Here is a 26416-nt window from a genome sequence, read left to right as displayed (position 1 = left end):
TAATAATACCAGGGTAAGAACAAGTTCAAATAATAATACTGGCCACAATCAACTATCAAAAGTTTATTAATGGACAAAAGGTTATTTTTAATGAAACAATTTGATTTTGAAACATAATAAAAATGTATAACTTAATTTACAATAGGTCACATAGGATAAAGTTTTGTATGCTGTAAAAGCAATGCTTTGTTATGAGTGCTCTTAAGATTTTTTAAAATTTTGTTGATTCTTGAATACTTTCTACTTGGGAGATGGTTGTAGAGTAGAATGGGGAGCTAGCCTTTACAATTTTTTTGACCTTGTGTCATGAAGGTGACCGTCCAGTCTCCTGTGCAATCTGTTGATGTTTTGTTTAATAAAACAGAGAAGTTCAAATATATATTGGCTGGGCAGAGGCAACATGTTTAATTTTTTAAAGGGCAGTTTACATTTTCTCTTTACTTTTTATACAGGATTATTCCGACTCCTTTTTCATCATCAACATCATCATCATCATCATCATCATCGTCACATCATCATCATCATCATCATCATCATCATCATCATCATCATCATTCATCCCTCGCTGAGTGGAGCATAAAGCAAACTGTTTAGCCTGGAAGCAATCATGTCAATGTGGCTTTTCCATGTGAATGTATCAGTGGTGTCAATCCCTAAGAATGTTGTTTCACTGACAAATACTACATTGCTGCCACTTAGTGTTACTTTTGGAACCTGGGGAGTTCTGATGTGAATGGTGTGGAATGTTGGGCATACCATCCTTTCTGCATTTAGAAGTAGTTATTTTATGCAAGCCATGAGTCTAGTTGGCTTGTATTTCTATTAAATGCTGACTGAAGAGATTCAATTCATTTTGATATAAGGATATTAGTATTATCAGTGAAGAGAAATACCTTGCTAGTGGGTAAGTGGAAGGGAGGTCATTTGTATAAAGTAGAAATATCAAAGGATCTAGAACACAACCCTGTGGCACACAATGTTTTATGACTTGTATAGATGAGTGCACCCCATTTAGAATTCTGATTGCTTGAATTTATTTGTATGAATGTACTGTGCTCGGTCTTTAATATAGTTGCTGAGCCAGCTGTGGATAGTTCCCCTTATCCCACACGAATGCAACTTTTGCAACAGTATGTTGTGATTTACCATGTCAGAAGCCTTTGTGAGGTCACAAAAGACACCTGTAGCTGGGAGTTTCTTGTCATCAAGATGTATAGTAGTATCAAGAAATCCCTAGAGTGCATCAGTAGTGGTTTTAGTTTCTTGGAAACCATACTGAGCAGAAGAAAGACTGTTATTTTTTCTAATAAAAGATTTTAGTCTGGCATCCCCTGCATATTCAAATATACGGACAGCTCAAACAGAAGAGAAGTAAAACTTGTAGCCACTGTTGTAAGACATTTCAGTCTGGAGAAGGAAATTTCAGTTAACCTGTTACATTTTGCCAAAGTGTCATGTGAAACTGCTCAAATTATGACTTAATAACTTTTGCAGTGTGTGAAAAAACACAAACTCGAAGAAAAGTTGCTTTTTTAAACCACTAATAATATTAACAGTCATTTTAGTGATGTGAAAAGAAAGGGGAATGAAAAAGTGTCCAGAAAAGTTCAAAGTGGTTTAAGTAATTTCAAAAATGTGCCCAGCATTGGACCTAAGAAAATATGGTATTATCTCCTGGGTTGAACCCAAAAGAAATATGGTAAGCCTACATAAAACAAAAGACAAACCTCAAAGACAATGGTATTAAACTGTTACAGCAGATATAGATGACTGGCTGATTATGAAACTAAAAATGGATGAACAAGTCACTCTAGAACATACTGAACCCTCCAATCTAAGAGTTTGGGCTAGAGCGTGAAAAATTAAAAATATTGAAACACATCCCACACACGGCTTGTCATCAGCTGAAATATACCTGCCCTTTCAAAAGAATATGAAATGTACTCTTTTAAAATGTGACGTATTTAAATAAGATCACCAGACATAACAGTAGCCACTTCCTTAAAAGAGCATGCCGGTCACTTTGCAGTGTAGGAATGGTGCAGAACTAGTACCAGGATGCCACGTAAAACTCCACCAGTGACATAGCTCATGGCAGTGGAACGGTGTGTATGTGCCAGTCAGTCATATGGAATCAGTGAAGTAAGATGGGTTGACACAAGGACGTGACGGAATGACACAAAGGAGCTGTCATGTTAGGCCATGTTCATGACCACATTGAGAATGAAATTACCTGATATGATGGCGTATCAATGTAGACAGTCCAACACAAATGTGAGTAACGGCACTGTACAAACAAGTCATCTTAATTGTGCCATCACATCAGGCACAAAATATCATTGGGATATGCACATTTCTGTCTTCTGTGTTATGTTGTTTATTTTCCACATGCTCTCAAGATGTTTGGGTCAAAAAGGACTCAGTTTTCTTTCTGTCTGCTGTAGGTATACTTTTACACATTTGTGTACTGAAATCACAAATAAAGGTATAATTTAGATAGTTTAATGCATTAGTCATACAAACTGGATAACAGAATAGCACAACAATACAATAATCGAATATTAACCCTTTCTCTGCTACAGGTGTGCTCTTTGCATTTCATGCTGAGATAGCTCTTGTTGTGGCTGTACTGTTCACCAAATCCTGGTGCCTGTGCTGAGAGATGGTGTTCCAGTCAATATGAAATACTTCTCATCCTATTTTTCAAAAACTACTAGGTGAAAAAAAAAATTGATTTTTGCACATCTTATGATTTTATATCTGCATCTCAATAAATAACTCAATTTATTTTCATTGTCCATCATACTTACTGCTCTGCATCAAATTAAGCAAAACATCGCATGAAATTTTAAAGAGTTCACAGAGGTACTAATGCACTGACAAAACTTTTCATATGGTCAGTTTTGGCTCATGCAGTGCAGTGAATGAAATGTAGGTAAGCTATCAAAATATCACTTAAAATTAGAACAGAATGGTATCTCATTCTGTTCTTGAGTTATTGGGTTTGATAATGGATGGATGGTCAGACACGATGTGCCCAGTTCCATCCATGTGGACATGCCGGCTGCTATGAAATACTTATCATCCATTTCAAAGAAAACTGATTTTTCCCATCTTACAGTCTGATATCTTCACTTGATACAGAACTTAATTGCTTTTCATTACATGCTATAGTTACAGTGCTGCATCAAATTAAGTAAAACATTACACTCGATTTTAAAAATCTTGTAGACATAAAAATGCATTGTGTATGGTTGATCTACATCTACATATATACTCTGCTAGCCACCAAGCAGTGTGTGGCAGAGGGCACAATTTGTGCCAAAGTCATATTTTCTCCCCTCTGTTCCACCCGCAGATCGCGCGAGGGAAAAACAACTGTCTGAACGCCTCAGTATGAACTCTAATTTCCCTTATCTTTCAATGGTGATCATTGCACGATTTGAAAGTTGGTGGTAATAATATATGCTCTAAATCCTCGGTGAAGATCGGTTTTCGGAATTTAGTGAGCAGCCCCTTCCATTTCGTGTGCCGTCTATCTGCAAATGTGTCCCACTTCAAATTTTCTATGACATTTGTAATGTCTCGTGATGGCTAAATGTACCAGTCACAAATCTTGCCACTATTCTTTGGACCTTCTCAATCTCTTGAATCAGACCCAACTGGTAAGGGCCCCATACAGACAAACAATACTCTAAGACTGGAAGAACTAATGTACTGTAAGCTATTTCCTTTGTTGAAGGACTGCATCACTTCAGGATTCTGTCAATAAACCACAATCTAGAGTTTGCATTACCTGTTACTTGTGTAATCTGATCATTCCATTTTAGATCAATTCGAAAAGTCACACCCAGATACTTGACGGATGTTACCACTTCCAAAGACTTGGCATTTATTTTGTACTCATACATTAATGGGGATTTTCGCCTTGTTATATGCAGTAGGTTACACTTACTAATTTCTGCAAATCCTCGCTGATTTGATCACAACTTTCGTGTGATATTACTTTACTGTAGACTACAGCATCATCGGCAAACAGTCTAATGCCGCTGTCAATACCATCAACCAGATCGTTTACGTAAATCATAAAAAACAGTGGACCAATTATGCTGCCCTGGGGCACACCTGAAGTTACTCTTGTTTCTGTTGAAGTCACCTCATTCAGGATGACATACTGCTCCCTGTCTGTTAGAAAACTTTCTATCCAACCGCGTATGTCATTGGATAGACCGTAAGCACGCACTTTTTGGAGCAAGCGACATTGAAGAACTGAGTCGAACGCCTTTCAAAAGTCGAGGAATATGGCATCAACCTGGGAGATGGTATCTAGAGCCTGTTGTATATCATGCACAAAGAGGGCCAGCTGTGTCTCGCATGACCGCTGTTTCCTAAAATCGTGCTGGTTTCTGCAGATAAGCTTCTCACAAGGGAACCTCCCCATCGCACCCCCCTCGGATTTAGTTACAAGTTGGCACAGTGGATAGTCCTTGAAAAACTGAACACAGATCACTCAAGAAAACAGGAAGAAGTTGTGTGGAACTATGAAATAAATAAGCAAAACATACAAACTGAGTAGTCCATGCGCAAGATAGGCAACATCAAGGATAGTGTGAGCTCAGGAGCGCCGTGGCCTCGTGGTTAGCATCTGCGGAACAAGAGGTCCTTGGTTCAAGTCCTCCCTCGAGTGAAAAGTTTACTTTCTTTATTTTCACAAAGTTATGATCCGTCCGTTCGTTCATTGACCTCTCTGTTCACTGTAATAAATTTAGTGTCTGTGTTTTGCGACCGCACCGCAAAACTGTGCGATTAGGAGACGAAAGGACGTGCCTCTCCAATGGGAACCGAAAACATTTGATCGCAAGGTCATAGGTCAACCGATTCCACCACAGGAAAACACGTCTGATATATTCTATATGACACTGGTGACGGCATGTGCGTCACATGACAGGAGTATGTTGTTGACCCCCCTAACTTGTACACTTGGGGAATGGGTAAAAAGATTCTTCTACCTTGCCCGATTTAGGTTTTCTTGTGGATGTGATAATCACTCCCAAAAAAGTGATGAAAACATAAGAGTTTGTCACATAAACTGCAACAAATGAATGCAACAGTTTCACAGTCACACAGTTTTCCCTGTGCTCTGTCAAAATATGTTTTTAACGTTTTCAAATTTTTCCGTGTGTAGACTGTCAAATCCTGCATATGTCCAAGCAAATCTGAACATGTTATGGAATTTTGGAGAGTGAAGTTGATTATATGTGAGTGCCTGAACTTTGATAATTGACACACGATCACGTAAACAATACTGCTCTATGTACCTGTGCAGCTTCGCAAAATCATAGAGTCTTTTCACAAAGTATTTCACTTGCCAAAAACCAAACACATCTAACAGTTGCACAAGAGGTGTTCAACCTGGAGGAATGGTAATCACGTCTACTTCCACACTAAAATTGTACAATGCCTGATCCTTCTGTCCTGTATAGCTGTCAAGGAGTAAGGCAAAATCTTTGTCCACGTAAGGAGCAATCACACATTCATTAAAATCTTTGACTAGTCTTTTCTCCATTTTTCCTGACATTTGCGCAAGTACCCTATTCACCTGTTGCTGAACTTGCGGTCCAAATACACCATTTTTTTCCTGCAAACATAAATAAAATGTAGGTAAAAGAAATCCTGCTTTGTTCAGAGCATATTGTATGGTATAACTATGTGAAGTGGCATGCAGCTGGTCTACAGTACATTCTGTGTCGCCTTCCCCAACTAACGATAACGTGCGGATCAATTTCATTTCATAGTTAAAACTGGACTGATCTGTGTTGATAATATATGCGTCTTCATACTGTTGGAATCTGACATTAGTTTCTGTAATAAACGTCTTGGAACACTCTAAAAGTTCTTCCAGTTTATTCGAGTAGTTCTTACTTACATATTTCGTAATCTTCCTGCTCGTAATTTTGTATTTTCTTTTGAATGTGACAAGCCAATGAGATGAAGCCTTGAAGTCCAGGCCAATTTGTTTAGCATAATGCAATCCCCAAATCTGTAAGATTGTATCATGCACTGCACTTAATTCATTTCTGGCTTTAATAAATTGTCGGTATACATGGTTTTCTAGTTCACTGAACTTCTATCTTCGAATTCCACCTCGTTCCATGACTACTTTGCAATATTTAATTGTGCTTTTCTCCTCCATCCCTTTAAATTCCTTAAATTTATTTGTTACTTCACTCCATAATCTATATTTACGTCTTTAAATTGGTTTGGACAGTAACCTGTATTGGAGCACTTCCTTCATGTAACCCAAAGAAATACCATCAGATTGAAGTCGCAGTATTTCCTCTTCCTGTTCTTCGTACAGATCGTCAACAATCTCATCATCTGGTACATACAGCCCCACAGCAATCAGCAAGGTATCATCATCACCACATGTACTGTTTATCAACAAATGTAGGAAATAATCATACAAATGTTCGACAATCGTTCGATCCCTTAAGGAACTTTCCGATTCCTTACAGTTTCGAAAATATTCATTGACCTTGTTATTGAAGTCGCAAGCTATATTTGTTGGATTCATATTGCCCATGCAATACATCTCACGTATTTAATGCACTCTCGTCCAAAGTAGCGAACAGTCAACTGCCAGCCAGGGAGCCACGTTAGCAGGAATACTCTCTCTATCCTTGATGTTGCATATCTTGGGCATGGACTACTCAGTTTGTATGTTTTGCTAATTTTTTTCATAGTTCCATACAACTTCTTCCTGTTTTCTCGAGTGATCTGTGTTCAGTTTTTCAAGGCCTATCCACTGTGCCAACTTATAACTAAATCTGAGGGGGTGCGATGGGGAGGTCACCTGTCAGAGTCTAGAAAGGTCATTATGTCTGAACACAAAATATGTTCCATGATTCTACAACAAATTGATGTCAGTGAAATTGGCCAGTAATTATGTGCATCCGATTTTCTACCCTTTTCATAGATTGCTATGACCTGGGCCTTCTTCCAGTCCCATGGAACTTTCCGCTGTTCAATGATCTCTGACAGATTATGGATAAGAATGGTGGTAGCATAGTCAACATAAAATCTTACGGGGATACCGTCTGGGCCAGATGCCTTCCTGGCGGCTAAGGATCTTAACTGTTTTACAATCCCAGATACACTAAACACTATGTCAGCCATCCTTGCATTTGTTCGATAATTGAAAGCGGGAATGGTGCTGCAGTCCTCTACTGTAAACAAGTTCTTGAAAGCTAGGTTTAGAATTTCGGCCTTCTGTTTATCATAATCTGTTACATCACCCATACTGTCAGCAAGAGAAGGTATTGAATTATTTGTAGCGTTCATAGATTTTACATATGACCAAAATTTTTTGGGGTTATTTTTAGAATCTGCAGATAAAATATTGCTTTCAAATTCATTAAAAGAATCTCTCATTGTCCTCCTGACAGCTGTTTCATTTCACATAATTTCTGTTTGACAGCAGGGCAGTGACTATGTTTAAAACGACTGTGTAAAATCCTTTGCTTTCTCAGCAACTTCCTAATATGTTTGTTGTACCAAGGTGGATCCATTTCCTCCCCTATATTTTTGCTAGGCACATACTTCTCTAGCACATGGTGGACACTACCTTTAAATTCTGACCAAAGATGTTTAATACCTTTGTGTCCCACAGTGAATGCTTGGGGCTGACGATGAAGATATTCATTAATGACACTTTTATTTGCTTTCCCAAACAAGAAAACTCTATGCTGTTGCTTTATTTGTTTGTTCCCCCTCCCCCCCCCCCCCCAAGTACCAATGACATAGAAGCAACAATGACATTATGGTCACTAATACCTTCTTCTAGATTAACTTCCTCAAAAAGATCAGGTCTGTTTGTCGCCAAGATATCTAATATGTTCCGATTTCGAGTTGGTTTTATAACCAATTGCTCAAGGTTGTATGTTGAGAGTGCTGCTAGAATAACTTCACATGAATCTTTGCTTCTGCCCCCTGTGATAAACATGTAATTTTCCCCATCAATGGATGCCAGATTAAAGTCTCCACCTATAACTAATGGATAATTTGGATATTTATTTCCTATGTACTCAAGTCTTTCCCTGAAATGTTCTGTGACATCTGTTGTGGATGCTGGTTGTCTATAAAAACATCCTAATACAATGGTCAGTCCTTGTCTGATTGACAGCTTTATCCAGACTATTTCACAGTCCAACCCAGTATCGATCTCAACTGCATTTAAACAGCTTTTAATTGCAATGAACACACCACCTCCCATAGCATCAGTCCTATCCTTCCTAAACACTGTCCAATCCAAGTTCAAAATTTCACTGCTTTTTATGTCTGGTTTCAACCAGCTTTCAGTACCTAATACAATATTGGCATCGCTACTGTTTATTTCGGAGAGTAACTTGGGGATCTTGCTACAGACACTTCGACAATTTACTAACATGAGATTAAGCATATTTAAATCCTTTGGAATGACCTGCTTAGGCGAACTAACAATTTTTACAGTTGGCACACCCACATTAGTGACATGAACTGGTAATTTTTCAGGCCAACAGTTTGCTCCCCGTGGGGAGGAACCTAATCTAAAAAAAACCCATGTGCATGCCACAAGTACTGTGCTACCCATGTAGCTGCTTCCTGTGTTGATTTTAGTTCATACAATGCTGTGAATGAAATGTAGATAAGATATCAAAATTTTATTTAAAACTGAGGAAAGAAGGCTATCTCATTTCTCCTTGAGTTATTGGGTTTTATGTCTGAAGGATTGTCATGCACAACATGCCTATTCACATCCTTGCACATCACAAATCCTGTGATCATAACAACCTTCATATCTTGTAAATGATTCAAGATAATGAAACAAGGTGTTCTGCAAATAATAACATGCTATGAGGAACGTATGTTGTATGATAAAAACTTGGAACCTTTTTTTATTCACAGAGATACGGAAGTAACTCATTTGCAGCAGTGAGAGGTTGCCAGCTCCCGGTCTGAGATGTTTGAGTTGGCGGTCGTGTGTGTGCAAGATGTGCTTGCTTTGCTTGCATGTGCGTGTGCGTGTGTGTGTTGTCTGCAACTTGACATGTCTTCTTTACAGCAAGTAGCAATCTGTCTTTTCCTGCATTGTTGATATTCCTATCTGGGGTTTCTATTGTTTGAAAATGATACATGTGTTGATTTTATTACCCTATGCCTAACCTTTACTAAAATTTTTTACATGTATGTGTAAGATGTTTCTTGCAAGTGAATTTTTACACATAGCACAGTTCACTGAACTTTGTTATTAGTTTATCCACATAGATGACATCTGCATCTATTCTTACTCCTCGAATCATTTTCTTCCAATGTGGAGTGTGCATGTGCATACATAATTATTACATCATCATATACTATGCAACATAGGATTGTTTAAAATTTTGATTATCACATACCAATTGACACTTATGAGTCAGCTCTTTGAGATTCTATGCAGCATATGATTGATGCAACTTCTTGCAACAATGAAAAAAATGCAAGCCTAGCTGCTACAAAATGTGCTTGCTGCTTTAATGTTTAGAGAGCAAACTATGGATTTTAGACAAACCCAAGCACTCAAGTTTATCAAGAGGACGTAATTTTTGTAGAAGACACAATATTTGAGGATTAGTAGCTATCAGAAAAGCACTCTGTTTAGCAATGTCGGTATGCTACTCGCTTGGAAATGGAGCTGTAGATGACTGCAGTGTAAGTCCCAGTCTTTTGACTTCTGGATGAAATAGCATACAGGGTGGTGATGGTCGTGGGATGCTATTCTAGCTTCATGAGTTGCAGCAATACCAGCTGCTGCTGTTGTTCCAGAATTGCCTTTTGAAATTGCAGCTGTTACTTTCATTGTTCTTGTTGTGCCTGCTGTTGCATTTGAAGTTGCAGCTGTTACTCCATAGTTTCATGAGTTCAAGATTCATGATCACTGATACTCTGTTTTCCTCACACATGTGCTAAGTATAGCAATAAAAAACATAGTCCAGCTGAAATCCACCATACAACCAAGTCATGAAAGCATGGTGCAAGTGAATTGGAGACTTTAGCACAGTGGAATTTGATGTGCCTTGCAGCCAACTGGGAGCAGGGTTTTATCTCTGGCTGGATGTCAGCAACCAGGTCCTTGTGACATCCTGGCACCTCGTACTGGATGCTAATAGTGGACATAGCAGGGTACTAACCTCACTATCGGATAAAAGAGAAACAGTAACTATTGCAGACTGTATTAAAATGTAATTCATGACCTAACTTTCCTCTATGACAACAGAAACGAAGCAACTCATTCCCTAAAAAAAATTCTTCAAATTGAAGTCAAAACTGGCATCCAAGTACCTTATATAAAGATTCAGCACATGGGAAATAGTTTTGCAGTATCTTGATGGACTACTCAATTTGACAAAATATCCGAGGTACCTCACTCAAATACCTAGGAGCAATTATCTAACCTTCAGGATTAAATCTTGAACCAAACAGAGAGATAACCTCTGCATTACAAAAACCGAGCGAAGTGGTGCAGTGGTTAGCGCACTGGAGTCGCATTCGGGAGGACAATGGTTCAATCCCGCATACGGCCATCCTGATTTAGGCTTTCCGTGATTTCCCTAAAACGCTCCAGGCAAATGCCGGAATGGTTCCTTTGAAAGGGCACAGCCGACTTCCTTCCCTGTCCTTCCCTCATCCGACCAGACCGATGACCTCGCTGTCTGGTCTCATCCCCCAAACAATCCAATCCAAAAATCTGCATTACAAAACACCTACAAAATCATTTGAAACAGATAATAAAAATCATTATCTGAGAATGCAAAACTAAGACATTACAACACATTAATCATGTCACAAGGATTACAAAAATGGATAATCTTAATGAATAGAGGCCGATCAAAGCACAGAAAAGCAAGAAAGAAAAATTCCAATGAAAATACGAGGGTCATTTCAAAAATCATGGCAAATATTTTATGTCTCAAAAATGGCAACAAATTAAAAAATTCCAAATATGCAAATGGAGGGTTGGGTTGTTTGGGGGAAGAGACCAAACAGAGAGTTCATCGGTCTCATCGGATTAGGGAAGGATGGGGAAGGAAGTCAGCCATGCCCTTTCAAAGGAACCTTCCCAGCACTTGCCTGGAGCGATTTAGGGAAATCACGGAAAACCTAAATCAGGATGGCCGGACGTGGGATTGAACCGTCATCCTCCTGAATGCGAGTCCAGTGTGCTACCACTGCGCCACCTCACTCGGTATGCAAATGGAAAGTTAGTTCATATGTAAATATTATGTGTAGGAAGATGGATGAACACACACACTTCCATAAAGATATAGCATGAGAAAAATGATGAAACAAGTTTGATCTTTCCAAATGTGTCTTACTGTCATTTGCAACGGTATACAATAGTACAGGACAGGAACACGAACCTGTCCCTCAAAATAATCTCCCAACAAATCAGTCACACACTGCCAATGCTGTAGAAGATGCTAAATACCCATGGCCTCACCATGAGTGAATCATTGCATCTCACATGTCATTGCTGTGGCAATGTTGTCATGTTTGAAATTGTGTTCCACACAATGGCACTTTCAGTTTTGGTATGAGGTCATAATCACAAGGTGATAAATATGGTGAATATGGTGGATGATCTAGTACTTCCCAACCTCATCGCTTGAGCACATTCCACACACACATTACTACATGTGCTCTCATGTTGCCCTGAAGAATTAATGCATTGTGTAGCCATTCAGGACATTTCTCCTGAACAGCCTGTCATAGGTTTCATTGCAGGGAAGTGCAGCAGTAGTACAGTGCATTAACAGTTTGTCCACGTGGAACAAAATGGCACAAAACCACTCCTCTAATGTCACAAGCTATAATGACCACTAACTTCACAGAAGAGCACTGTGATGAAATTTCTGCCTGTGTAGTGAACCTGGATGACGCCATTAAGGAACTGGTGTTTCAGTTCTGGCTCATAGGCTCTGGCCCGGAATTCATCCATGGTGATTATTCTTGCAAGCATATTGTCTCTCCTCCTCACAATGTGTTAGATGCACATGAGAAGTTTTGTAATGTTTTCACTTTTCTACTTCACACAGTGCATGAGACACCCACTTTATAGCAACTTTATGTATGTGTAGCTCATTGTGTAAAATCCTGTAGATTGTTATCTTCTCAGTACCTGTACACAAGCACTGGATGATCTGGGTGAGCACATCCATATGCACACTGACAGTCCACTTGGATTGGTGCATGTCGCCCATTGCACCTCTGCCAAACTTGACAGCATCTACCCACTGAGCAACCATTCAGTACGGTACAGCAGCATTTCCTGCCACTTTCACAAGCTTCTTGTGTCTTTGTCATGCATTCATTCCATGGTGAACTGCAATCTTTACGTAAGAGCACTGTTCAAGTTGGGTAACATCCCTACTGAATAGCTGCTCAACTCACACTGTGGTCTTTTTTCATGATTCATTCTCCTGGAAAGAACTACCACCTAGTATCACATTATGTTACTGTGGCTTCTTGGGGAGACTCCTGATGCCATGGAATGCACATAGTTCGTAATGTACTATGGTGTGTTGTTGCAACTGACGGTAAAATATGTTTGAAACGACAAAATTTGTTTCATCTTTCTTCTCATGTTATATCTTTATGGCAATATGTGTGTTCATCTATCTCCCTACATGTAATGTTTACATATGAACTAACTTTCCATCTGCATATTTCAGAAGTTTTTTATTTGTTACCATTTTCGAGACAACAAATAGTTGCCATGACTTTTGCAATGACCCTCACATTTGGCTGTGTCTGAATAGGTGAATTCAGATGTAAAGGGAATCTCAGGAATAATATCAGAATTTTGAGAAAATATCTCACACTTTCAGAAAAAGATGATTAAATTCTGAAGTTACATTCTAACAATAAGTAATATCAGGCTGATCAAAGGAATTCTAAGTCTTGCCATCACAATGAAAGGTGAGATCAATGAGCTGCTTGGAACACTGGCATTACAGGTGACACAGTACAGGATAAATCTGCATTCAAAACACTTGTTGAGGATCATAAATTTTCTGAATGAATTTTCTCTCTGCAACCATTCAAGCATGACTCACAGCTTTGCATCTGCCAGTACATTTCTCCTATTTTTGAAAATCCACCTACGTACCCTGCTGGACTAGCATTCCTGGAAGAAAAAATGTAGCACAGAAATGGCATGGATAGTTAACTCAGTACAGCACTTGCCCCTGAAAGGGAAAAGTTTCCCTTTTCAAATCCCAGTCCAGTACAGTTTTGATCTGCCAGGAAGTTTCAAATTAACAGACATTCTGCAGCAGAGTGGAAATTCATCCTGGAAACAACGCTCTTCTTTCAAATTCAGATAGGAGAGAGCTACTGGTGGGAGCAAAATTTTGAGGGAAACACGAGTCACGCTCGGATAGATCAGTCATTAGAGAACTTGTCCACAAAATGCAAAGGTAGAGGTTCAAGTTCTGGTCCATCATGCAGTTTTGATCTTCCAGAAAGTTTTAATCATACGTTTGCAGACAAAGCAAAAACTGGAACCAAAAGGACCTGGTCAGAGGAATGGAAGACAAACTTCATGAAGGATACAAAGAGGTTGTGGGAGAAGAGGATAGCAAAGTTACATAAATTCAATCATTTTTCTCATTCTGGCATAATGACGAAAACAAAAATATATGGAACATTCCTTTCTTAAATTCTTACATACTAACAAAACATTTCCATTTTTCAGTTCTCATATGCTATGAATATTTACAAATGGTATTACACAATTAATGTAAACACACAAATCAACTGCACGAAAATCAAATTTCACAGTTGTTTAACCAATCTCTTTATAGTAAAATATGTTTGCCATACGCACTTACTGAGCTCAAATGTCCAGAGTCACCAATAAATACTGTGAACAAAAATATATCTCTTGTTTCTCCTTGAGGACCAATCTGTATAAAACCTTCAGCCTCACACAATTCCGGAAAATATAGTTGGGAATTTTCACATGTATATTCTGAATTAAACGATGTCTGGCTACCAGACTCTTGTAACAATGATTCACAACTCTGGAAGGAAAATAAGACATTTATGAATAGCCAATTTGAAGTACCTAATAAAAAAACTAAAAAACGCAAACTTCTTAATACAACTATATTGTTTAATTTTCAATTGTTTTATGGTTTCTGGTTTCCTTGGAGTAATAAAACACAATTCTGAAAAAATATGGGCTCAAAATAATAGAAGTCTATTTAAGAGGAGCAAAAGTAAAAGACGTCATAAGAGGAATGTTCGCCATTGTAGGTGTGTTCATGAAAATATAACAACACTGAAAGATTTGGAAATAAAATACAAATTAAAAAAAAAATAAGTATCTTTAATGTTTCTTGAAAGACACTAAAATAACTTATGGATTTGTAGTTACCAATTTCCAGTTACCAATTTCTAAATATTATCTAGTAACAAATCACCAACAAAATGGCCACACTTTTTAAATTCATCTATTTAACTTTTACAATCATAAGCATCTGCAAATGGACAGTGGGTGTAAAACACAACGGGGCACTCTTTAATGATTTAAGAGAGTAACTTGTCTCAACCATACTTCTAATGTTAATCTATGGGCTGGGATGAAATTCCAAAAAAATAATGAATTGTCACAAAATTTCACCCCATCTCTGCCACATAATAAATCAATCATTTCTTGCTTCCTTGACACGATGAAATATGCAGAAGTTCAACCTATACATAAAAGGGGGAGGCGAGGTGAGATAGGATATTTCTGCCCAATGGCAATACTACAAATTTTTTAAATAAAATATCTGCACAAACAGCATGTAATCAATTAGAAAAGTGTAACAGAATTCATAAACTTATTCTGAACAATCAATATGGATTTAAGAAATGGTGAAGTACTGTGCACTACAGTGTAGCAGAATATCAGAAGTTGTCATACTGATGTTCTTACTGCCTTAGTGAATACACATAAGGAGATGTTAATTAAATTAAAGCATTGATGTTTTAATTGAAAGAAAAATAATCAAACTGTACTTTTAATAAAATTCTAATGATGTAAAGAGAGAGTCTATCAGCTGTTGTCTCCCTTTAAGAAGACAGTGAAAATGTTTAGAATTGAATGTTAATTTTACGTCATATTTACTTCTGAAATAAAGAAGCTAATTTATGTTCAGACAAAAAATCATGATCTCATCTGTGATAACTGAATTTTGGTGCAATTTTCACCAACATACTGCATATTTGACTGGTCAATATCGGAATAACAAAGTTGTAAAACTCTGTCACTCCTTTCGTTACTAAATGTCTCTTCAAGTTTTTGCTGATATCAGACTATCAGGCTCAAGTATGGGAGCTTTACACGAAGATCATGCTTGATTACAAAAATAACTTGACTATGTGTATAACATGAAAATGTGTCTCTTTTAGGTTGCACATACTGAAGTTATTTAATTAAAGAACGAAAAATGTCACTCTGAAATAATAACAGTACAATTTAAATCACTTCCTTTTATTGTCTGTTTTGCATGTGACATACTTCCCTAACAATACTTACACTTACCCAGTCCCATTTAGCAATTATTGTTGTTTCACATTCACGCTGAAGTGAGCATTACTATGTTGTGTTTTCACATTAATTGAGCAGGTATTCACTGATCACAGAAAGCCTTTTAACCCTTTCACGGGCTGTGGGAGATATACTTCCCACTAATGCTATTCCTTTACTGCATTCATGGAAATACGTGTTCCCACTTCCGTACGCTCCTGGCCCCTAGTGGTAGTCTGCTGCACTAGCTCTGGTTTCTGTTTGTTGCTGAACATAGTTTTTAGGACTGTGGGAAGTATGTATCCCACCAAATAATGGTGTTCCCACGGTTCTTGGGAAGTATGCTTACCACCAAAAGTCGTTTCTGAAAGGAGCTCGGGAAATATATATACCACAATGTCTTTTGTGATCCTTGGGAAGCATACTTACCACAAACGTCGAGGTACCATAATGCTTCTGGGAATACATCTTACCATCACTGTATTTGCCTGACATTGTGTAGTAGTACACTGTACCAGGTGTATGAAAACTGCTACAACAATCAGTTTGTGTGTATTGCGGGATCACTACTGTTGTCGGAAGAGTTTGCTTCGCTTCTGAAGTATATGTCTGTGTCACTATTATCAGCTCATAGCTTTACTGTTTTCACATTGTGGTAAGTAAATTTTAATATTGGTGGCAAATATATTTGGAATATCATATTATCACTTATTATTCGCCTCACAATCTTTCTTTGCTTTTCATAGCACAAATGTCAAAGAAACATGCCTATACTAAGAAATACACACCAGAAGAAGCATTGGAGTTGCTATTTTCACTACCTAGCGATCCTGAGGATTCTGAAATAGAATGTGATGAAGCATCAGAAGATGAATATGCTTCAGACGTTGATCTGTGTTTGCTTCCACAACCTAATATCAATAACAGTGCAAACAATTCTTGCTCCATGGACATCGATATTTCTAGTGACAGTACCGTAAGTGCAGAAGAGCCATTGGCAGAAGAGGAATGGTCCGATGACACTGCTGTTTTCGACTTTCTTCACATTGATACAAAAGGAGAACCAGTTGTCAACCACCCACTGACAAAACACAGCACGGAGAGAGACTACTTCCTTTCTTCATTTACCAATGAGATGCTGGAGTATGTGGTTCAGCAGACAAATCTGTATGCAGAACAACAGAAACAAAAAAAGGCAATCTGGTCAGACTGTACGTGAGTCAACAAATAACTGGACAAATTTATCTGTAGAGGAGTTACAGGCCTGGATTGGAACAAATATCTTGATGGGTGTGGTTGTGTTGCCAAGTGTAGTGCACTACTGGAGTTCAGAACCTGCCTTAGGTGAGCCTTACATATCGAAACCTATGACATGCAAACGTTTCAAACAGATGTGTGAAACTATTCACATAAATGACAACAGGCTGAATCCTCCAGGAGCGCATCCAAACCACGATAAACTTCACAAGGTCAGACCTCTTATAACCTTTCTGAACAACACAATTCATAAGCCATACACTGCTAGTAAGGTACTGGCTGTGGATGAAAGTATGATAACTTTCAAGGGACAGTCTTCGCTCAAGCAGTATATGCCTCTCAAGCCAGTAAAATGAGGATACAAGGTATGGTATTTAGCAGATTCAAAGACTGACTATGTCATAAAATTTGACATTTACACAGGAAAATCAAATGACAGATGTACAGAAAATTCCCTGGGAGAGCGTGTGGTCATTAGCCTCACCCAAGACCTGAAATATAGTAACAGTTTAGTAGCATTTGACAACTTCTTCACCACAGTGAATCTAATGCAAATGCTTTTGAACAATGGAATCTACTCTACAGGGACTGTCAGAGCAAACCGGAAAGGGCTTCCTTCATAGAAATATTGCTTAACACTCTGTTCACCGATAGAGCCACAGTAGTTGTGTGTGGTGACTTTAATATTAATCTTATGAGTGAAAGTAGGCTAAAAGACCAGTTCCTAAATCTGTTTCAGACCACAATGCTCTTGTCCTCAAAATTCCTTCAAGGCCACTGAAAGAGGAAAAAAACACACTTCATGTATAAAAGAATTTTTTCTACAGAAAACTGTGTAGAATTCATAAATATGCTAACTAATGAGGCTTGGGCAGAAGTACTACCCCTAACAAATACAAATGATGCATATAACACATTTTCTTCCATTTTCATAGGATATTTTGAAATGTATGTTCCAAAAAAGCTGTCAAAAATCAGGTCACATGGCAATACAAAGCCAAGTTCTTGGATCACAGCTGGCATCAAAACTTCCTGTGGAACTCTAAAGAGAGTAATTTCTAAAACGAAAACATCCACAGACCCACAATTCATAGAATATGTCAGGAATTACAATAGGGTATATAGAAAAGTAATTTCTAAAGCAAAATTCATGAGTAATGATAGTTTTATAAGACAGTCTGAAAACAAATCAAAAGCCATATGGAGTATTGTGAAAACTGAAACGGGGAAGAGTTGTGAAAACCAGGACATTAGTCTCAAAAATTTAAAAAATCTCAATATTAATAAACAAGATTTTCCAAATTATATTAACAATTATTTCATAAATGAAACAACTTCATTAAGCTTAAACTTTACAAATGAAGAAAAACCTCAATATCCAAAAACAGCTTGTAGGATGAGGGTACAGCCAACAAATGAGGGTGAAGTGATACAAAGCTTGAAACTCAAAATGTCGGCTGGCATAAATGAGGTGCCTGTGTCAATCATAACAAGGACAGCACCACAAATCGCAGAGCCCTTTGCACACATAGCCAATTTATCATTCAGTGAAGGAGCTTTTCCAGAAAGGCTGAAAATTTCAAAAGTGAAGCCATTATTTAAAAACGGCGACAAGTATAAGGTAAAAAATTATCGTCCAATATCTCTCCTCCCAGCATTTTCAAAAATATTAGAAAAACTCATGAAGCACTGAATCAGCAAATATCTAAATGACCATAATTTACTAAACAGAAAACAGCATGGCTTCCAAGCACGTAAAAATACCGAAACAGCAGTAATGTGCTACACTGAACAAATAATCAAAAATCTAGAAAAAGATTATAGTGCAGTAGGAGTAAATTTAGACCTCTCCAAAGCTTTTGACACTGTGAACCAGGACATTCTTTTAGGAGAATTGGAAGCGTTGGGTATACATGGGATAGGAAAAAAATGGTTTGAATCATACCTAAAAAACAGAGCACAGGTTGTAGGACTGACAACTTACTCCAACCACAAAATAAATTCAGTATCAGAGGCAAAAAATGTAGAAATAGGAGTACCACAAGGCAGCATCCTAGGGCCCATATTGTTTCTTGTCTATATAAATGATTTTCACACCTCAGATGATGCAGCCAAAGCAATAATATTTGCAGATGATACTAGTGTGATAATAAGTGCACCAAAGCAATTGCTACCAACAACTGCTGATAAAGTACTAAATTACATCCACTCTTGGTTCAATGCAAACAGGATGACATTGAATGTAAATAAAACAAATTATATGCAGTTTGGGAAAAGATGTCAAAATGTAAATCTCGATCTGGTGTGGGATAACAAAGCCTTAGACAGAGTGACATCCACAAAATTGCTGGGTATTCATGTGGATTAAAAGTTAAATTTTAATGACCACGTAATAAAACTTGCACAGAAACTTAATTCAGCCTGTTTTGCCCTCAGAATTATTGCAAATGTTTGTACCTCAGAGGGTGCCAGAATGGCATATTTTGGTTATTTTCAATCTCTTGCCACATACGGAATAATATTTTGGGGTTCCACAACAGGGCACCTAAAACAAATTTTTTTGTTGCAGAAGAGGGCCATCCGAACAATAGCTCACAGTCATTCACAGACACACTGCAAACCCATATTCAAAAAGTTTAGAATACTTACTATACCATCATTATACATATACAAATGTGTATTGCATGTCAGGACCTACATTGCAGATTTTCAGACAAATGCCGACTTTCATAACTACAATACCCGTAATAGTGCAGCACTCCATACTCAGCGAACAAAAAGAACGAATACACAAAGGCATGTGAGCCATATCGGTGCAAAACTGAACAACGCACTGCCAGTCAACATAAGGCAGTTAGAAGATGATAACCAATTTAAAACAGAATTTAAATAATTTCTAATAGGACAATGTTTTTATTTTGTAAATTACTATGTAGGTTAATGAATTTTTTCTGATGATATTTATAAAGGCAAATGGAAAATACTCTATCTGTACCTAATCATTCATTACCTAATCATTCATTACATTTACATACTTAAAGGACAGTTGTTGTGTGATGTAAATATATACTTAAGCAGTGTTGTGTATATGAGGACTTGCCATTTAGGGAGGACAAAGCTAAAGCCTTATGAAAAACAGACTATGCATTTAAAATAACAAGCTGGGATGTATATAGGCTATATTAATTTCATTGTATTATTATTAACTTCATTGTATTATTTTGTTTTGTACTTTTTTACGTATATATTGTTTGTGTCCCATTTCTTTGAAATGGCTTACATGTACCCTTGACAACAGCCATACAATATTTATTGTCAACGGATGGATAAATAAAATAAATAAATGATGAAAGATAAATGTATCTTGAAAAGAGGAGAATTTCAGTTTCAATTCAAAGGTGGCATTGCAGCTATCAAATGGATTGACAACAAACCTGTCACTATTTTGAAAACTTCAGACAATCCTAGAGATACCACACTTGTCTCAAGAAAGTATAAGGATGGCACAACCAGCATGGTTACATGTCCCACAGCTGTGGCAACATACAATACCATAATGGGAGGTGTAGATCAATTTGATGAACTTAGAGAATGTTATGCAATAGGTCGACATTCTCGTAAGTGGCGGCATCCGATTCTCTATTTCCTATTATACATGGCAGTTATAAATGCCTTTATATTGTACAAAACTAATAAAAGACAAGAGGGATATGATGATCAATTGAACTTTCGATTATGACTCGCAAAACAATTGATAGATGGCTTTACATCCCGCCAAAAAAAAGGACGTCCAGTAACCATTCTAACCAAGAAGAACACCGTACCAGATCATGTTCTACTGGCAAAAGTAGGCGATCATATGCCTGTTTTAGAAACAACCTACAGACAGTGACGAAAGTGTTCAACAAAAGCTCGTGACAAAAGAACAAAATATGTATGTTGCTCCTGCAACGTACCCCTGTGTATTGAACTATGCTTCCGTCAGTTTCATGGAAAATAAAAAGAAAATGTAACAATCATTTGAACATTTTGTTGAAAAAGAATTATTACTTGTAAATTTGTAATGTAAATGTTTTTGAAATAAAGGAAAATAAAAAGAAATCACCGTCTTCTTAAAAATTTTTTACATGTAATGCCAACATGTTACAGCTTATAAAATGGAAATGGCATATCTCCTTCCCACCAAAGTGTAAAGCTCACAAGAGGGAAATCGGTTTACCAACAAAAATGTAAGGTTTAAAAAAGAGCTGTGGTGATATATTTACCACCATAATTTTTAGACCTAAATCACAAAAATAAAATTATCAAAAAATAAAATATAATAAACTGATCAAAATTCTAATTCGATGCAAAAAAAATTAGTTTCACTGAGTTGCCACAAAAAATGCGACCGTTAAAGGGTTAATTTATGTTCTGGTATCAATATGTGTCTCTACGACAATTATTAATTCTCAAATATAAAACTGTATCCACTTTTCTCCATGACAATTATTGATTTTTCTACATGACACTGTACCCGCCAGAAATCTTAACGAATACAGAGGGCCTTTCCCCGAAATACTTTTCTTCTACTAACCGACATAACACTTTTTAACTATTAATTCCACTGTCTATCAAATTCTGCACATTACTGATTAGTGGGGACATGTGATCACTCCTCACAGTAGCCCATTGCTGACTCTTCTCCCTCCAAAAGTCAGCAATTATTAAGGAGTACAATATCAATACATTATGACATCACAGACAGCAGTACCCCTTACAAGGTGAATGAATTATTTTTCCAGTCACGTCTCTTTCTCATACAACAGATCTCCAGGTTTATTAAAAAAATCTTTCATTACTGTAGTTCAAAACTTTCATGTTGCCCACACTCTAGTTAAATGAAATTAGAGCATGATTAAACTAAAGTCAACTACCCTAACATAGTTCTTCAGACCAGAAGCATAACACTGCACTTGGTAACAGGCTCACAGGACAGCGGAAAGACAAAAAGAGATAGGTGAATCCACTGAAGAGGGCTCAACTGAGCTGATGGAGAGTGGGAGCACAAGAGTATCGTGCCACTGCCGATAACTTTGGAAAGATACGAGGATGAGTGGAGCTGATACTGCTGTTCCAAGGACAAGTGGACCTGGACACTGTTATTCCAAGGACCAGCCAGCTGATGATGTGTGCTACTGACGACCACGATGCAGATGCCAATGAAAGATCACAGATGATTTGGCAGCTGTGTGCAGTTTTCTGTGGCAGTCTACATCATGTTCAAACCCACAGTCTACAATTAATTTATCCAGTGAATTCAATTCTCGTTCACAATCAAAGAACTGTGCAATGTGGTGTGTCAGTGATCGAAATGGCCGAGAAAGACAATCAGACGTCTACAAAAGGGTAACATATTAATAAGTTTATTTACAATATGTACACTTAAATATTGAAATATGTTGTTTTTGTTGTGGTCTTCAGTCCTGAGACTGGTTTGATGCAGCTCTCCATGCTACTCTATCCTGTGCAAGCTTCTTCATCTCCCAGTACTTACTGCAACCTACATCCTTCTGAATCTGTTTACAAGGGGAGGCCGCCAATTGTGAAATTCAGATTCGATTCATACTGCGTATAATAAAAGCTCATGGCCAGAGGTGTAATGTGGCAAAGCACCAAGATGCACTTCTCAGCCGTTGTCGAGAAAATCGACAGTTAAAAGAAACCGTTGCGGTGAAATACTCTCTACGATTAATAACTTACTACAGCGTCATGGCGCAGCGGTAAGCGCTCGGGTTTGTAATCCGAAAGTCGCCGAATCGAATCTCGAGCCATGCAACCTTTTTTTTTTTTAGTATTTGTTTTTGTAATTCAAATGTGTGTATATATATATATATATATACACACACATATATATATCCCGGCAATCAGTTGCAACAATTATGCATGTAATAAGTTGTTGAAAGTCGTTTGTCATGGAAAAACTGGCGACTTCGAACATCATTATGTTTTCCGCAAACAAAGTTGTATTTCACAAATGTTATTAATTGTCTTCATAATGTTTACCGCGTATAGTTAACGGAAGACGTAGAAACAATATTCCGAAACGAAGACGTATAGCGTAAGTCAAACGTTCGAATTAGAATAGAGACCCCACGAACACAAATTTGCTGTGGTAGGTATGAAACATAAACTCCGTTACTCGCTCGTTACACTTGATGGACAGACGTTGAATGGGCCGAAACGAGCCGCCGCATAACAGCGTAGTTGCCTGCTAACTTCGAAAGAAGGTAGATGCGGTCCCTAGCGCAACTTATAACATCGTCGAAAATCAGTGCGGACGTGAGAGCTTTGGTACACCCTGTTAAACAAACGGAAAAATGGAGGCGGTACAATTGGAGAGCGATCCGCATTCACCAACATGCATAAGCAATTCATTAATAGTTTGTTTATATATATATAATTTTTCCCACGTGGAATGTTTCCCTCTATTATATATATATATATATATATATATATATATATATATATATATATATATATATTTGAATTACAAAAAAATTAAAAATAAAAAAAAAAGTTGCATGCCACGGGATTCGATCCGGCGACCTTCGGATTACGAACCCGAGAGCTTACCGCTGCGCCACGACGCTGTAGAAAACTATTTATCGTAGAGAGTATTTCACCGCAACGGTTTCTTTAAGCTGTCGATTTTCCTGACAACGGCTGAGAAGTGCATCTTGGTGCTTTGCCACATTACAACTCTGGCCATGACCTTTTATTATGCGCAGTATGAATCGAATCTGAATTTCACAATTGGCGGCCTCCCCTTGTTAGTGTATTCATCTCTTGGTCACTCTCTATGATTTTTACCCTCCATGCTGCCCTCCAATGCTAAATTTGTGATCCCTTGATGCCTCGGAACATGTCCTACCAACCGGTCCCTTCTTCTTGTCAAGTTGTGCCACAAACTCCTCTTCTCGCCAATCCTATTCAATACCTCCTCATTAGTTATGTGATCTACCCATCTAATCTTCAGCATTCTTCTGTAGCACCACATTTCGAAAGCTTCTATTCTCTTCTTGTCTAAACTATTTATCGTCCATGTTTCACTTCCACACACGGCTACACTCCATACAAATACTTTCAGAAGCGACTTCCTGACACTTAAATCTATACTTGATGTTAACAAATTTCTCTTCTTCAGAAACGCTTTCCTTGCCATTGCCAGTCTACAGTTTATATCCTCTCTACTTCGACCATAATCAGCTACTTTGCTCCCCAAATAGCAAAACTCCTTTACTATTTTAAGTGTCTCATTTCCTAATCTAAATCCCTCAGCATCGCCTGACTTAATTTGAACACATTTCATTATCCTTGTTTTGCTTTTGTTGATGTTCCTCTTATATCCTCCTTTCAAGAAACTGTCGATTCTGTTCAAGTGCTCTTCCAAGTCCTTTGCTGTCTCTGACAGAATTACAATGTCATCGGCGAACCTCAACGTTTTTATTTCTTCTCCCTGGATTTTAATACCTACTCCGAATTTTTCTTTTGTTTCCTTTACTGCTTGCTCAATATACAGATTGAATAACATCGGGGATAGGCTACAACCCTATCTCACTCCCTTCCCAACCACTGCTTCCCTTTCATGCCCCTTGACTCTTATAACTGCCACCTGCTTTCTGTACAAAGTGTAAATAGCCTTTCGCTCCCTGTATTTTACCCCTGCCACCTTCAGAATTTGAAAAAGAGTATTCCAGTCAACATTGTCAAAAGCTTTCTCTAAGTCTACAAATGCTAGAAATGTAGGTTTGCCTTTCCTTAATCTATTTTCTAAGATAAGTCGTAGGGTCAGTATTGCCTCACGTGTTCCAACATTTCTACAGAATCCAAACTGATCTTCCCCGAGGTCGGCTTCTACCAGTTTTTCCATTCGTCTGTAAAGAATTCGCATTAGTATTTTGCAGCTGTGACTTATTAAACTGATAGTTTGGTAATTTTCACATCTGTCAACACCTGCTTTCTTTGGGATTGGAATTATTATATTCTTCTTGAAGTCTGAGGGTATTTCATGTGTCTCATACATCTTGCTCACCAGACGATAGAGTTTTGTGAGGACTGGCTCTCCCATGGCCGTCAGTAGTTCCAATGGAATGTTGTCTACTCCCAGTGCCTTGTTTCGACTCAGGTCTTTCATTGCTCTGTCAAACTCTTCACGCAGTATCATATCTCCCATTTCATCTTCATCTACATTCTCTTCCATTTCTATAATATTGTCCTCAAGTACAGCGCCCTTGTACAGACCCTCTATACACTCCTTCCATCTTTCTGCTTTCCCTTCTTTTGTTACAACTGGGTTTCCATCTGAGCTCTTGATATTCATACAAGTGGTTCTCTTTTCTCCAAAGGTCTCTTTAATTTTCCTGTAGGCAGTATCTATCTTATCCCTAGTGAGATAAGCCTCTACATCCTTACATTTGTCCTCTAGCCATCCCTGCTTAGCCATTTTGCACTTCCTGTCGATCTCATTTTTGAGACATTTGTATTCCTTTTTGCGTGCTTCATTTACTGCATTTTTATATTTTCTCCTTTCATCAATTAAATTCAATATTTCTTCTGTTACCCAAGGATTTCTACTAGCCCTCGTCTTTTTACCTACTTTATTCTCTGTTGCCTTCACTACTTCATCCCTCAGAACTACCCATTCTTCTTCTACTGTACTTCTTTCCCCCACTGCTGTCAATTGTTCCCTTATGCTCTCCCTGAAACTCTGTACAACCTCTGGTTTAGTCAGCTTATCCAGGTCCCATCTTCTTAAATTCCCACCTTTTTGCAGTTTCTTCAGTTTTAATCTACAGTTCATAACCAATAGATTGTGGTCAGAGTCCACATCTGCCCCTGGAAATGTCTTACAACTTAAAACCTGGTTCCTAAATCTCTGCCTTACCATTATATAATCTATCTGATACCTTCTAGTATCTCCAGGATTCTTCCATGTACACAACCTTCTTTTATGGTTCTTGAACCAAGTGTTAGCTATGATTAAGTTATGCTCTGTGCAAAATTCTACCAGACAGCTTCCTCTTTCATTTCTCTCCCCCAATCCATATTCACCCACTATTTTCCCTCTCTCCCTTTTCCTACTCTCGAATTCCAGCCACCCATGACTATTAAATTTTCGTCTCCCTTCACTACCTGAATAATTTCTTTTATCTCATCATACATTTCATCAATTTCTTCATCATCTGCAGAGCTAGTTGGCATATAAACTTGTACTACTGTGGTAGGCATGGGCTTTGTATCTATCTTGGCCACAATAATGCATTCACTATGCTGTTTGTAGTAGCTTACCCGCACTCCTATTTTCTTATTCATTATTAAACCCACTCCTGCATTAACCCTATTTGATTTTGTATTTATAACCCTGTATTCACCTGACCAAAAGTCTTGTTCCTCCTGCCACTGAACTTCACTAATTTCCACTACATCTAGCTTTAACCTATCCATTTCCCTTTTTAAATTTTCTAATCTACCTGCCCAATTAAGGGGTCTGACATTCCACGTTCTGATCCATAGAATGCCAGTTTT

At 37.9% G+C, this 26416-nt stretch overlaps 1 protein-coding gene across 2 annotated transcripts in view; it reads right to left on the bottom strand.

Moving 5' to 3' along the window:
• The window catches only part of LOC126092383 (centrosomal protein of 120 kDa-like), a 185848-nt gene that overhangs the window by 76828 nt on the left and 82604 nt on the right, over nt 1-26416 (bottom strand). For both annotated transcript variants that reach the window (XM_049907947.1, XM_049907946.1), the window contains exon 5: nt 13908-14099. In XM_049907947.1, coding sequence (XP_049763904.1) covers nt 13908-14099 — 192 coding nt within the window. The remainder of the gene's footprint in view (nt 1-13907; nt 14100-26416) is intronic.

Source organism: Schistocerca cancellata, chromosome 7 (genome assembly GCF_023864275.1).
Source record: "Schistocerca cancellata isolate TAMUIC-IGC-003103 chromosome 7, iqSchCanc2.1, whole genome shotgun sequence".
Classification (NCBI taxonomy): domain Eukaryota; kingdom Metazoa; phylum Arthropoda; class Insecta; order Orthoptera; family Acrididae; genus Schistocerca; species Schistocerca cancellata.
Note: the sequence above shows the minus strand (reverse complement) of the source record. Positions and strands in the feature narration are given on the sequence as shown.